The sequence below is a fragment of the Alosa alosa genome, chromosome 2, assembly GCF_017589495.1.
Source record: "Alosa alosa isolate M-15738 ecotype Scorff River chromosome 2, AALO_Geno_1.1, whole genome shotgun sequence".
NCBI lineage: Eukaryota > Metazoa > Chordata > Actinopteri > Clupeiformes > Clupeidae > Alosa > Alosa alosa.
The window spans coordinates 2,856,332-2,871,320 of NC_063190.1; the positions used below are offsets into that span (position 1 = coordinate 2,856,332).

Here is a 14,989-nt window from a genome sequence, read left to right on the forward strand (position 1 = left end):
CATGAATCCATGGCTTCCAGCTATGGATGCACTGAATTAATTCCTAATATATAATATTTTTTATTTATACCAAAAACTGTAAATGTAGAAACTGATTTACGCACCAAACTATTCTCTCTTGCCAAAATGGTTTGAGCTTCCTGGGCAATGACAAGCAATTTGTGGTTATCACATAGCAGGTCAACATTTGTAGCTTTCTTGCAGCCACAGCACCGTGCTGATTTGGCAATGGTCTGCTGCAGCAGGAAGTTGTACTGCAGGCGAGGCAGGGTGGGGTAGCCCAGCCTGCCTTATCTCGCTCGCGGCCAGATGTTCCCAGCTGTGCAGCCTGGGCGATAGCCATCAGGCCGCGCGTCCTGTTGAGACTCGCTCCACTGGGCTGGAGAGATGCGGGACAGGAGAGGCCGTGGAGGAGGGGGGCTGGAGCAGGACTGCAGGTCCGTCCAGGTGCACGGTGCAGTCTGGTAGGCTAGCAGTTAGTCAGCATGCCGAGTCATCACGCTGGTGGGCTTAACCATCACACACAGAGACCTTTTCCCATCCGCACCCACCTTAACCTTCACCTTCGCATCCCGCAGATTAGGGCAAAAATCATAATCACGATTATTTTGGTCAAAATTGTAATCACGGTTATCGATTAGCAATTATTCATGAGGGTCTCCACAGGGTCTTTGAAAATGTGTTTCATAATCCATTGGGACTGAAGGAGCAAACAAGTGTTGGTGATCTAATGGTGGCGTTATCCTCCATGTTATCCTCATGCACTAGTAGCAGCTAATAGACAAGCTGTATCATGCTGATTTAAAAAACAGACGTGTTCTAACGTTAGATTGGCCAACTTGTCATAAATTCTCTGAGTAATTTGGTCACCTCGATTGACAGTGATAGTAACAAACTTAACAGAGAATGCGCTAGTTACAATTTCGGCGTGGTTTATCATGCTACCGACAGCAGGAGCCCTCACACACAACCCAAAACAGCGTGAGTGGCCTGTGCACAGAGGAGAGGGGTGTGTGGAGTGCAGGGCCTAAAGAAGCAGCGTGAGTGGCCTGTGCACAGAGGAGAGGGGTGTGTGGAGTGCAGGGCCTAAAGAAGCAGCGTGAGTGGCCTGTGCACAGAGGAGAGGGGTGTGTGGAGTGCAGGGCTTAAAGAAGCAGCGTGAGTGGCCTGTGCACAGAGGAGAGGGGTGTGTGGAGTGCAGGGCTTAAAGAAGCAGCGGGAGTCAGTGTGCTGTATTTATCAATTTCCAAAAACCCTATTTCTTAACGGAATGTGGCAAAATAAATCTTTTTTCTCGATTATACTATTTTTGTGATTGTTTGGAGCCAAAATCGAGATTGAAATTGAAATGTGATTAATTGCACAGCCCTATCACAGATGAACCCAATTACACTTCACACTTCAGCTGCATTCAGACAGGAAGAGACTAGCAGCAATGTAGCAACGAGACACAGAGGAATGTTAATGAAATTCAGCGACTTGTAGAGATGACAGATGAAATAACCATTGGCAATGTGAAACATACGGATAATGTGACGTGTTAAGTAATATTTTACATTTACTTAATCAGTATGTATTTATTCAATTGAAAATCCCATTACCCAAAAAAGGTTAATTTCTGGAAAAAAAAACAGCTGCCCAAAATGATCGAATCTTTCACAAAGTATCGCACAAGCGATCATTGCCCATCACAGACAAGAAGGTCCTTATTCAAAATGACACTTTTGAATGCTTTTGGAATAACCAACAGCGTGTCACTGAAGGATTTTCAGGAGCAAAGACAGAGACATGCAATTCAATAGAAATGATGTGTTAGCATAACCCTGCATCGACAACATCCTTAAGAACTCAGCAGCTGTTAAACTAGAGTCCACCAGCTATTGTACACAGGAATGTGTCAGCTATGACACCAGAGAATTCAGCAGCTACCGTCTGACAGAAGATTTCATCAGCCAGAGTGATGGAGAATTCAGTGGCAACAACGTTGCGCTGGTATGTTTACCTTGGCCTGCCTGACCCTACACAACCCCCTCAACCCTTACAGCTGGCCTTAGCATTGCTGATCTAAATGGCCATTCAGAGCTTTGCATTTGAACAGCTGGTTTTTCCACATTCTTTATGCTTCCACCACATTTGTCAGGAAGCGCTGAAAATGCAGCGGGAAGGAGAGACTGAGTCATCAGTCTCCTATAACGTTCACTCTTGAGCTGCAATACTACCAAAGTGAGCCAAGAGGGCAGCGACACCAATTCTTGCCCCGAAGAGTAAGAACTGACTGACAAACACACACACACACACACACCTACCCAAACCCAATGCACATGGAGGCATTCCTCTAGTGGGCTTTAGTGTTGTATTCAGAGAAGGGCACTCATGGCAGCAGCGTGTGTATGTGTATGTGTGTGTGTGTGTGTGTGTGTGTGTGTGTGTGTGTGTGTGTGTGTGTGTGTGTGTGTGTGTGTGTGTGTGTGTGTGTGCACCGGCAGCACGCAGAGATAAGAGTGGGTCAACAGAGCCGATGGTCAGGCTGTCCTGAGGAAGTCATTTTCGTTCCCCTTCAACCACCACACTGCTGGCAGGGCAGGATGGGAAAGCTGCAGCACATAACTGGCAGTTGCTATGGAGATGCAGCTGGGAAAGTCAAAGGGCCGGTCACGTGTGGGGCGCATGAGGCACTGCTATGCTGCTATAGGCCAACAACGCCACGAGCACTCAAGGCTCCAAAACCACGCCGGCCAGGCAGGAGCCCATTTCCTCTTTTTTCATGAGGAGAGGTCTCTCTATCTTTCAGTCTCCCCCTTAAAGTGGCACTTCCTGTGGGACTGACCACTGGGGACCAGCGACCACTGTTCCGTGTACATCAGCTTAAAGTATGTTCTGGACGCTCTAGTTCTTTTTTTGTTGTTGTTTTCGAACACACTCTGATGTGCATCCAGTGTCTTCTCAGTCACTACGTTTACAAGCACAGTTTAGCCGAGCTAGTTATAGCCTGGTTAGATGATTGGACTGGACTACTGCGTTTACATGCTGGATGGGAATCAAAGGGGAGGGGAATTATTGACCGAGGTGTGCATGTTTTACTCCGCTATGCTAGATGGCGTAGATCATCTAGATGCTCCACTCCCCGTTCAAAAACATCAAACCATTCCATATTAGCTTGATTAGCTTGCTCACTAGCGAATTTTGCATCATCAGTGTAACTAGTTAAATACTTGATATTACTTGAATGTTCGTATGGACATTCTGGGGGATGGTAATTCATATATGTATGAAATATGGTGCAACTTATGAGTATGTAGCGTTGTGGCATAAGGCTTAAAGGTGCTCTAAGCGATGTTAAGTGGTTTCTAAGCTAAAACTTTTTGTCACATACAGCAAACATCACCTCACCATCCGCTAGGTGCCTGTGCACTGTAAACAGCCCAGGCCCCAAAAATGGCAACAAAAACAATCTGCTCCAGCCTGGACCATAAAAACATAACAAACTATTCCAGCCAATCACAAACGAGATACAAGTTTAGGAGAGTTTCAATTGCACGGGAGAAAGGGGGAGGGTGTAGCTTGAGTCAGATCGAGATGCTTGAGTAACTCAAGCTATTTTCAAATTATGTAGGTGTGTTAGTCGGACTGAAATAGCGTTGATTTCCTCCGATTTCAGTCGGACTAACATGTTTACATACATTTAAAAACTTGGTTTTGGTCGGACTAACACAATAATTCTGTTTTTTCAAGTCTCATGTAAACACACTGAGTGTTTTTGTGCATTTGGGGAATCCCATCATTTCTATTATTTCACTTCTGACTAACTGAGGAATAAGATAGGTGGTGGATAGACTAATGACATATCGATTTGCAACAAAACGTTATTTATAACAATCATAATTTATATTTATATAACCATGCATAACTAAAAGAAATTAACATCAGAGCATATTAAATATTTACCACCACATTAATTATAGTACAGAAAATTCCATCATTTTTCAGTGACCAGTGTCAAGGCAATCCGGAAGGGCCTTCTGTTTATTTACTTCTGTTTACCAAGATCGCAACTGATACCCTACTGTGTCTACTGGAAAACTGAAAGCATCCTACTTATAGGAGTTCACAAATAGACAGTGAATATTTTCAAAACAAGTCTCAAGGACCCATTCATAATAATTAATTTGTGAATGCCATCCCAATGTGTTGATTGAGATACGATTAGTGGGCTACATTGAACGTGAGAAACAAGTTAACAAATGACTAATGACATCCAACCCCCAAGCACATTAGCAGGGTACTTTTGCAAATGAATTCCATTACCAGCAAGAGTGCCTAACTGGCCTTAATTGTCACTGCTGGCAGAACTGTGATATCCTGTCACTTCCTGTTCAGCCATGGCCCTTCCCCTCACTCCCTAGTTTTTAAACTCAAGAGTGCAGAGATAGAGAGAGGGAGAGACAATCCTCTCTTGAGTGACTCTGCCATTTGGAGCTGAGGGGTATCAGTTAAATCTCAGACAAATCAATTACGGTCACACACTCACACGACAGACTCCACTGTGCATTGCAGTCGTTTGCACACAGCAGCGTAGCGGCGTTCATTTATCAAGCGTGCGGATGGTCATTTTTTTCCACAAGGCTGTTTGTCGGGGTGTGGCCCTCCACTGGTTAGCGCTTCTGTTCTGTTCTGTTCTGTCTGCAGAGCAAGCCAAGGCATGCACCAGGGCAGGCAGACAGTGGGGAGAGGGGGGAAGCGCAGTGGAAAGAGTGAAAAGCACTCAAACCATATGGTTGCTGTTGTTTCAGTTCACAGGTAGTTTCACAACAGTGTACACTTTGAACAGAGATTCAAATTCACTTAATGCGTGCACATGAACACACACACTGTTATATACTACACTACACTACACTACACTACACACATAGAAGGGGGATATGCTGACTTGGACTGCTGATCATCAGCTGACCAAACAGACAAAATCGTGACTTATCTTTGAGATTCAGAGGGGGTATTAAGACAATAGAACATTATTCAAGAACATCAGCTGCAACTTGCAATCTAAAAAATAAAACCATTCCAGATACAGCACTTCATTTGGATATAACTGTGCAAAAAACTATTTCATACTAAGTTAACAACAATTAAAAGTAGTTTCATGAGGAACCAACCAAAAGGCTATTAGATTACATACTAAGACCAAAAATATGTAAGAAATCAGCAAAGGAGGTGTTTCCCCTTTGGCTCTGTGTCAGCAGTTCCCACATGCATTGATAAAAGGCCATCGGCAGATAGCCTACTACTTCATAACAATCCATAACCTCTGATAACCATGCATCACAATTCATAACCTCTCACAATCTGATTCTGTGACATCAGAAGAACTACGTTAAGGCCCATTTGTATGTTGAAAAGCTCTGGTTTATGTCTGTATTGTTATCCTTTAGGAAGGAAGGACATCCATCGGTGCAGCAGGAAGATGATTATATCGTGCTGTATCTTGTGCAACGTAAGGATGAGCTAATAAATCTCACTTAGCCGCTTAAGCATGGCTCTTGTGGTTCACGGTCCAATTTATAAGCAGGTAGAGTGTGAGAAAGGGCCACAATAACCACCAATAAACAGCCATGAATCCGAACACCTACTTCATCTGTAAAATAAACTTCCTGACGTGAAATTTCAACTTCAACTGAATTCAAAGAATCACAGTTTTGCACACCACTTTGAAAGTGCATTAATGCAGGTTTTACAACTATGCTTTTCCAGACCATCTAGACTTTAAATTAAATGTGTTCATGACATGTGGTCATGTGAAGACCAGACAGACACACCGGTCAGTCCAACTAGCCAACCAGTCTTTTCACTGTGCAGTTTTGTGATGACCCAGGCCTAAAATGTATGAAACTGTGTAGAAACAACTACAGCATGACATTGCCAAAGACATGACCAAAATCCATTTGTCACCAAGCTAACTATCAGTGACAATTATTCTGTTGTTGGTGTTGGCAATGCAAGGCTGTTGGCTTTTAGTATGTTAACTCGTTAGTTCTAGATGAAAACACCATACTATTGCTTTAATTACAATTATTATGCTGAGCTTGACAACATCTGCTGAGTGCATAATTGACACAAATTATCTTGAACGAACACATCCAAAGTCCAACAACTGGCTCTACGGTCAGTCCACCAGCGGCCAGTCTCTTCACTTTCCCATCATGCATTACCCATGGCCTGTAGCCTGTCAGGAAAGGCTGGTGGCCTGGCCGGGCTGACAGACATTGTTTATCAGTGATGTCACCACTTCCCAAGCGGGCCTCGGGGGTAAAAAATACACAGATCAGCGAAACACTGTGACAAAGAGCAAAGAGCAAGCTACAAGCCCCCGCCGCCTCCACACAGCTCATGCTACACACTCCACACTCATGCTACTTTCCTCCATCTCTGGGCTGATTTCACTGAGTTGGACACGGTGCTGCCACACAAAGTGGTGGAGAGAAATGTCTCATGGAGTTGTATGTTAATGAACTGTAATGCTCAATTGCCTCCTTCAACTATATGTCTTAATAATTAACCTACTTTAAGTTTGGGAGTAAACCACAATGGCTCAAATGCTCATTAGCCTGGTGTGCGCCGTTATCTTTCCTGTGCCATTTCCGTACACCTGTCATCTATGAATAGATCACAAAACTGAATTGTGGGAAACGGTGGTCTACAACTTAGTGTACTATACATTCAAAGCATGTTTATATCATAAAACGTCTTGTAAGAAACCAATAACTCATTGCAACATTAGGAATAATAGGAATATGGTATTTGCGAGAGAGAACAAAGCAGGCTTGTGCCACACAGCAACATAAGACGCCTTCTCAGCGTGGATTCACATATGGCCCTCTCATAATGCCTTACTATGGTAAACAGACAACCATTTCAAATGAATGTGGTCCTATGGCATCTCTGGACAGAAATGGGGAATAGCACCACTGACCAATACTCTGCAGTAGTGGGATTGTTCTATTTCTACTGTGAGCTCTAGTCACTGATGATATTCTAGATTCTGAGGTTCTGAAAAGATGTTAGGTGTCCACTTAAGGGCACTCACACAAAGAAGTAGTACAATAATCACAGAAACAAGCTCATTCAAACTGATCCTGAAACTGTGCATAAACAAGTATTATGGTACACCACTACGGAGTCTAATTAAGTAACATACAAAACATAATGTAATGCTCACAGAGATGTGCATGAACAGCAGTAATATGAGCAGATAATAGGCAGACTGTGCTGCTCAGTAAGCTCTAACTGGTCAGCAACTGCAGTGGACTGGGAGCACAGAACCCTGGTCTTCAGCTGCCTGTCTGTCATATGGGTGATCAGCTCACATGTTCCACAGTGGCTTCCCTCTCCACCAAGAGTGGGTGAATTTAGACTGGGAGCTCGCCTTTGGCCCACTGCTGGTGGTGACACTTGTCCCAAAACAATACAGCTACACCAGGGCATAAACACCTCATAAATAAACATATGAGGGACACCCTCTGTATACAAATGTATGGTAGTAATCACAGCATTCAGAACAGATCATAACATACTGTTCAAATGAAATTCTGCACTTATTAACTAAGCCAATGGAGCATTTTGGTGTTTCCTGTGCTTGCCTGACTTCCTGTGTCCATAGGGGGTTCAATCACTGTCCAGAGTATGTGAAGGTATTCATCAAGACAGTTGAGGCCACATCAAGGCAAGCAGCAAATTCTTCTGAATAAAATGTAACATCACTTAGGGATAATCCCTGTTACATAATTCTCTCAAAACCCATAATGGAAAGTGAAAATAATTACATGTACATCCTCTGTTGGATATTTTGGTTCATTTTATAAATTATTTTATAAAATTCCCTTCATTCACTCTCCAAACCACCAGCAATACAAGTTTAACTCAAATGTGTGAAAATATACTAACAATCAACTTTACTAAAGCATAGATGTCTCTGGTATCTTATGCCTAGTGAGGCATCTCTGTACTCTGCATGGTTCCTTCCTTCATTTTATTTAAGTCACTAATGGCCTTTCTTCACAGTCATCACATGCCTTGCCACTCTGCCAACGCCGATACCATGTACGCCTATCTGCTCAGCAAGTCTACTCCAACCTGTCTAACTATAGGCACATAAATATATTAAGGCCTACATCAACACTCTCCCTCTGCAAGCCTATTATCAAATCTTCCGAAATAAGAGTGTCTCATAAACGTATCAACCAAAATACATACAGTACATGTGTGTAATGAGCTGGAACTCTAGTGGAAGAGGTAGGCTACACTTCTTAGCACTATTGAACTGCACTTTTGAGCACCAGGCTACTGAATACTGTGGAAAATTATTTTGGCCTCTATTGCCAACGGATGGCATCCATGCAGGAGGGTACAGGGCCATCTGTTTTGGTGAGCAATTCCCAAATCTGTCCACAGGAATTACATTGCCCAGAGCACCACAACTTCAGTACACTACAACATACACTGTTATTTGACAGAACAGCAGATCCTGCTCCGGGGGTCAAGCTAAACCAATCTAAATCAAATGTCAGCTCTCATGAGAAACCCATCATTAATAGCCTTGTTACATTTTGGCATCAAAGCCTATTGGTCTTATTAGCCATAGCAGTTATAGGCTACCCATGCTGGCGACATATAGGCTACTTAGGAATCGTTAGATAGACCCTCAAAGAAAAGCAAGGCAATACATATTTTGAAAAAGGTGTTGAAAACATGCGTAAGCATTTACCTGTCAGTTATCGTGGACTGTATGCCACTCATTGGGCTTTCGTTTAATTTCTTCAGCCTTTATCCAACTATCATTTTAATGTGCACAATCTCCCTTGTACGTCGGAAAATTGGTGCTCCTTGGTGTCCAACCAATGTGTTTCGACACGAATGGTGATACTGGCAATTGTCTACGATAGCTTATTCCACTGTATCGTCTTCGGCCAGTTCCAGAATTCTATCTTTACGCTTCTTCTCACAAGACAGGAAATTGTTGGTTGAAGAAAACGATGGTAAATGTTACCACATACAGTAGTCCTGTATAGAAAAATATTCTGAATAGTTTTGAACATGGAGAACTGAATAACTTATGCAACCATAGTTAATATGTCGAAGAACTGTCAAATACTTCCAAAAAGGCTGCAATCAAAACATATTCAAGTGAAAATAAGAAGCTTCTTCGCCCGAAAACTAGAAATATTTGCTAGCTAACAGCGCCCAGGCCTATTGTTAATTTGTTTCTAGCTACAGTGTAGCCTATAATTGACGGTTTCACCTTTTTTTTCTGGGTAGAGTCCTCGCAACCCTCAACCTTCAGTCATACAAAAAGACTAAAAGTATTTTGCTGTCCAAATGTCACTCGCATTTACTTCGTGTCAATGACCACATTTCTCTTCAGATATGTTCCCATCTCTCACGGAGTTTCCAGTAATAGTAATTATTCCAGACACGTTTGTATAGTCCGATTTCCGAAAAAGTTTTGTAGCCAACAACTGCGGAAGCCTGTAAAAGTTCTAGGCCTACTCCTTCAATATTAACATTCTAACACGTAAATTGCACATCTTTCGTCACAATCTATACGTGGTATTTTCATTAAGCCTACACAGGCCTCTTGAGGTGAACACTAGATGGAAAATACTTAACAAAACACCACTTTGCCGCTGTGCTAGCCGGAGTTATAATGTTTAAGGTGTTCCTTGGGGTAAGATATGTTAGGCTACATGTTACCCATTTGTGATTCCTCAGTGCAATTCCATCGACCAGAATTGGCTACTATTCTGTGAGAGAATTTCGGGAGAAAACTTCCGAATCCTTTGATGTCAACTGAGCAGTTTGTTCGAAAGCTATCTTGATGTCCAGATTCAAAGGATATTTTTCCGGCACATTTGATCCCACACAGGAAATAATCGATGTATCTTAAATGTCCAATACATGTTAACTCCAAGAGATTTGTGAATGCATTGATGGCTGAAAACTTCAAGCTTAGTCATTTAGTCGAGTCCTTCCCCTCCTTGTCTCCATGTTTTTCCCCAAATCCAGCAGTTTTGTCGTATTGTCTTTACTCTGGAAAATACACCAATTTGAAATAGCGAAAAATAAAAATCATTGAGAGTAAAGGATTACTTTGACACTACTGCCAAATTTTCATCGTTCACTACGTTACCGCTTTGGGAAGATTTAAAACCAAAATAATTCCTGACTTTGAGTCAATTACATCCCTAGATTCCTACGCTTTGCCGACATTTCTCCCTGCCGAGGTATCCCTCCGCCGAAAAAAAAAAATCACAGTCCCGCACTCTAGGGCCACAGGATGCTATAGGAGGGACACTGCAGTCTGTGTTACCCTAAAACCTCACTAGACAGCGGACACCCTGAAATATGTTTTTTTTAAAGATGCCCTACTGTTGAACAAACACATAGCCTAGAGATAAAAAGGGACCCCAAAATTGTTCTTGTTAGTTATCAACCATTAGGTCTACAACACAGGCTGTTGTTATAATGTGGTTATATTTTTAATTAATTCTAGGCTTCTACATGCATCACAAAAGTTGATTTCTGCCCTTAAAACAACATTTGTAACATCTCAAATGCACTATCCATAATACATAATAGCCAGCAAACAAGCATAGTGAAAGACATTCATGCAGTTCACAGTGCAACATCATATTTTGTTAACATTGTCTTGCTAACAGATAGTCTGTTGGACATAATAAAAAGCAAATAATATCAAAATAATAAATATTAGTAGTAGTAGGATATGTTTGTGACAAATGTCAGAGGTAAATCAAAGGTGCTGTAAGCCTACGAAAGTTAGGTTACAAACACTTACTTTTAAACTTTTACAGTTACATTATATCCATATTGTACCATACATTTAAATAACTAAAGCATTTAGTGTTGATCAGAGGTATGCAAGTGTATTCAAGCAGTTAAGAGTTTAACAAAAATGATCTGCTACGTTTATACGGTGACGATGAAAAGAGAAGACGCAGAAGTGGCGTCTCGTCTTCATTTTTTTATTTGCGTTTAGACGAGCATTCTCAGGGGGAAATCTTTGTTTATATGAAGACGCAAGAGTATGTGATATTCGATTGGATATGCATTCCAGACCGCTGGGTGGTGGTGTGATAGACATTCTAATTTGACAGTTTAGCCAGAGAGGTAATCAAGGATCTTTGGTTTAGCCGTTTAGACGGAGACACAACCCGGGTCGTCTTCAAAACTCTACACTCTGGAAGGAGTCTTCAGATTTTTGCGTCTTCAAGCCCCGATGGCGGGGTCGCCGTGTAAACGAAAGGCACTTATGATCAAATATTTTGTCCTCTTCCTTCGCAATCGTTCTCGTATAAACGGCCCCTTAGAAAAAACACTCATTTACACATTGTCTTCCATACTGATTCCATCCATACTCTGTATTAGCTCTGTATACTCTGTATTCCATTAGCTCTAGTGGATATACTGTGATGTAGTAGTTAGCTGTAGTGGATATACTGTGATGTAGTAGTTAGCTGTAGTGGGTGTAGGCCTACTGTAATCAACCCCAAATGTTAATACATATCCTTGCCTATTTTAAGTGGGTATAGTGAGATGGTGATGCTTTTTAAGTGGGTATACTGCGTAGTCCTGCGTATCATGTAGACTACACCACTGAGCCTACCTCCAGTGTGTATAAAGCACTTGACAATCATTGTTGAAATCATACAACAGTAATAAATACAACTTCAGAGATGTCTGATTAAATAAGCTATGGCTGCATCTGAATACCCATACTAGTTTAGGCCTACTATATAGTAGGCAAAAATATTATGTCACAGTTGTAGGTCAGCTGAATACTCAGTAGACATTGACAGCCTACTAACACAGTGTCCAATGGTCACTCACATATTTACTATAACAATTGCCTGAGAAATGAGAGGAATTCCATGTTAGCTAGTTGGTGATATCAGTCGTCTTTTTCCATTTCAATGAATATCAGCACTCTGTCATTCATTTCATTAGGGAGCCACTTAGGTGTGATTGGATGGCCATTTTAAGGTCGGAGCTAATTCTGATGAGCCTTTCCATTTACACTGTTCTGTATGCAGCGCTCCTGCCAGCGTCTGTATTTACCGCAACTTTTTCGGAAGGCAAAGCGGGTGATGTCCACCATGAAGATCCAGGACAGTGTGTAGATGGCCACCCCTCCTGCCTTTATAACCAACTTAGTTCGGGCGGACGTAATCACTGCGACGAGGAGGATGCTGCCGACGCCAATGCGCACTAGGCCAAAGAGTAAAATGAACAAGAGGTCAACGGCATCTCCTGCCAGGCTGTCATACTGGCCAGCACGCTTCAGGAACCACCTCGTCTGCAGGAGGGGATTGGTGATCTCACTCCCAAAGATTACGGCACAGCTCTCTGTGCCGGACTCCCCGAGACCCAGGGTCAGCAGCATACCCAGGACGCTCAGAATGTGATGGGCAAGCATCACAGGGCCCTCTGTTCGGAAGTACATGCACCAGCCCATGTCAAAAATGAAGTAACCCAGACTGATAAGCACGGCCAAGACCTGCAGGGGCGTATTCTCTTCACCTGTGGAAATAAAAGACAGCAGAAAAACAGCATGCATTAAGCAATGAGTGAAAATGTCAACAGAATGTTCTCTGCAAATCAGATTTATTTAATAGAAAATAGAACATACCGGTAGGTAACATGCCAAATGTTGAATCTATTTTACTATTTTTATGAAAAATATAAGATAATTTGAGTTTGACGCTGGCAACATGTCTCAAAAAAGTTGGGATTGGAGCAGCAAAATGCTGGAAAACAATGCTAAAGAAAACATTTCACAGCTAATTAGGTGAAATGGCAACATGACTGCATATAAGAAAAGCATCCCAGAGAGGCAGAGTCTCCCAGAAGTAAAGTCGGGTAGGTATTCACCAGTCTGTGAAAAACCGCTTGGGCAAAAAATTAAACAAATTAAGAATAATGCTCCTCAAGGTAAAATTTGGGGACTTCATCATCTAGTACATGTTATCATTAAAATATTCAGAGAATCCTGTGAAATCTCTGTAAGCAATGGACAGGACTGAAAAACAATATTGAATGGCCATGATCTTTGAGGTCTCAGGTGGCACTGCATTAAAAACAGACCTGAATCTGTAATGAAAATCATTGTATGGGCTCAGGAAAACTTCAAATAACCACTGTGTATGAGTACAGTTTTATGCTCTATCTACAAATGTTGGTTAAAACTACCATGCAAAGGGAAAAAAAAAAACATATCTAAAAATGATCCAGACATGCTGCCATCTGGTCTCTCTCTAAAGAGTAGAGGGATGATCCAACTTGTTACAAGTGCACAGTTCAGGCATTAGTTCCAATGGCATGGGCAACTTGTACATCTACAAAGGTGCAATTAATGCTGAATGATACGTGAACTGTGTTGCTGGCATCAAAACAAATAATACAATTTCTGTTTCAATAATTAATATATTGTCTTTGCGCTGTTCTCAATTAAATATTAATTGTTTTATTGTTCGAATATTAATAATATTCTGTTTTTAATTCACACCCCCAACATTTTTAGAAAAGGGGTTGTTTATATGGTGCTATGATGCTATGATTGTTCAGAGCATAATGGTAAATATTGTGGCACCTAGGCCAATATGAATCTATGCTAGGTTTCCTCTGGAGCACAGTCACTTTTCTGTACTAAATCTTAAACATGTACAAGCACTAGGTATCTGTACCCAATAGACTCATGGAGAATGTATGGAGAGTTAGAATATTCAGTGGCATTGGAATCTCACCTACATGTGTGAAGGGCCAAGGCCCATCAATGAAGGCAATGTAAGCGGTCAGTAAAACTATGAGGATGCCATGGAAAAGAGTAACAAGTCTGCAGTTCCATTCGTAGCCCCGTTGAGTGTTAACGTAGCAAATGAAGACATACACACAGATCCAGCCAATAAGGCTGCAGCTGAACCCCACCAACAGTGCCATTCCCATGCTGTTGAACCAAAACAAGACATAAAAATTCAAGTCAGTGTTGCAATAAACATCACAATAGAACAGTTTATGTGTATTACAGTACATGTAACATGCGCTTATACAGGCATGATTTAAGGTTAAATGAAAATGTTGAAATGTGCTGTCCCTCTAAACCAAATTACTTGCAATACTTTGTCACACACCACTGCTACACATACCATAAATTGATATACAAATGTGTATTTGTCAAGAATATTGCATCAGCAAAAGAATCAATGCAAATGTATTTTTTACCTTACATCTCAAGCTGTAAACACTGGCATCCAGACTCAGCATGTCAGGTCTAACTTCTCATGTCTGTCGATAGGCCTAGATTAATCTTGTTTCATAGCAAGAATGTCCTTATAATATCCCTGTCGCGGTGGCCTGATACAGCATACAGCATGGTCTCACTTTTTCCATTGCAACAGACAGTGCAATCTGCTATTCACCTACATCCCTTCTTCCCCTGGTCTCAAGCAGCTTTAGCCTCTTATCAGATTAAAGTCTCTTTACTCCTGATATACTTCGACTACAGGGTCGGAGTAACATAGCACCACCTCACTTGGGTCAACAACTTGACTGTGGATTTTGCCATCTTGAGCCTCAAATTGATTTTGCATTTATATGTATTCGTTTAGCAGACACTGTTGTCCAAAGTGAATCACATATGTCAACTATATTACAAGGGATTACATTGTCCCCGGAGCAACTTGGGGTTAAGTGCCTTGCTCAAGGGCACAACGGTGGAAGCCAGGAATTGAACTTTAAGGCTACTGCTCACTAGCCCAGCTCCTCAACCACTACACTACCCCCAACACTTGAACAGACAAGCCTGTGACTAGTTTCAAACTAGCCTCTAGAGCCATGAATACCAAGTCCACCAATCTTTTCTAATCTTATAGGCCTGTACTGAGTCTAACCACACTGCAGTTAATGACAAGCTTCTAACCCGCAT

General features: G+C 41.8%; 2 protein-coding genes across 5 annotated transcripts in view; both read right to left on the bottom strand.

The window, feature by feature from the left end:
- The window catches only part of arhgef12b (Rho guanine nucleotide exchange factor (GEF) 12b), a 49,724-nt gene extending 39,464 nt beyond the window's left edge, over window positions 1-10,260 (bottom strand). For 2 of the 3 annotated variants that reach the window (XM_048230382.1, XM_048230366.1), the window contains exon 1: window positions 8,759-10,260. In XM_048230382.1, the coding sequence (XP_048086339.1) occupies window positions 8,759-8,790 (32 nt within the window). In that variant the 5' untranslated portion in view covers window positions 8,791-10,260. The remainder of the gene's footprint in view (window positions 1-8,758) is intronic. The other variant, XM_048230375.1, reaches the window with a different exon arrangement.
- A 1,000-nt stretch (window positions 10,261-11,260) lies between these two features.
- tlcd5b (TLC domain containing 5b) lies at window positions 11,261-14,439 on the bottom strand. Of its 2 annotated transcripts, none has more exons than XM_048237531.1 (3): window positions 14,292-14,439; window positions 13,812-14,011; window positions 11,261-12,588 (listed from the first exon to the last, which is right to left on the bottom strand). In XM_048237531.1, exons 2-3 carry the CDS (start codon window positions 14,008-14,010, stop codon window positions 12,059-12,061), a joined length of 729 nt encoding a protein of 242 aa, XP_048093488.1. In that variant the 5' UTR covers window position 14,011; window positions 14,292-14,439; the 3' UTR covers window positions 11,261-12,058. The 2 variants fall into 2 exon arrangements, with proteins under 2 accessions (XP_048093488.1, XP_048093487.1); XM_048237530.1 differs by having other exon boundaries at window positions 14,287-14,439.
- Between the last annotated feature and the right edge of the window lie 550 nt (window positions 14,440-14,989).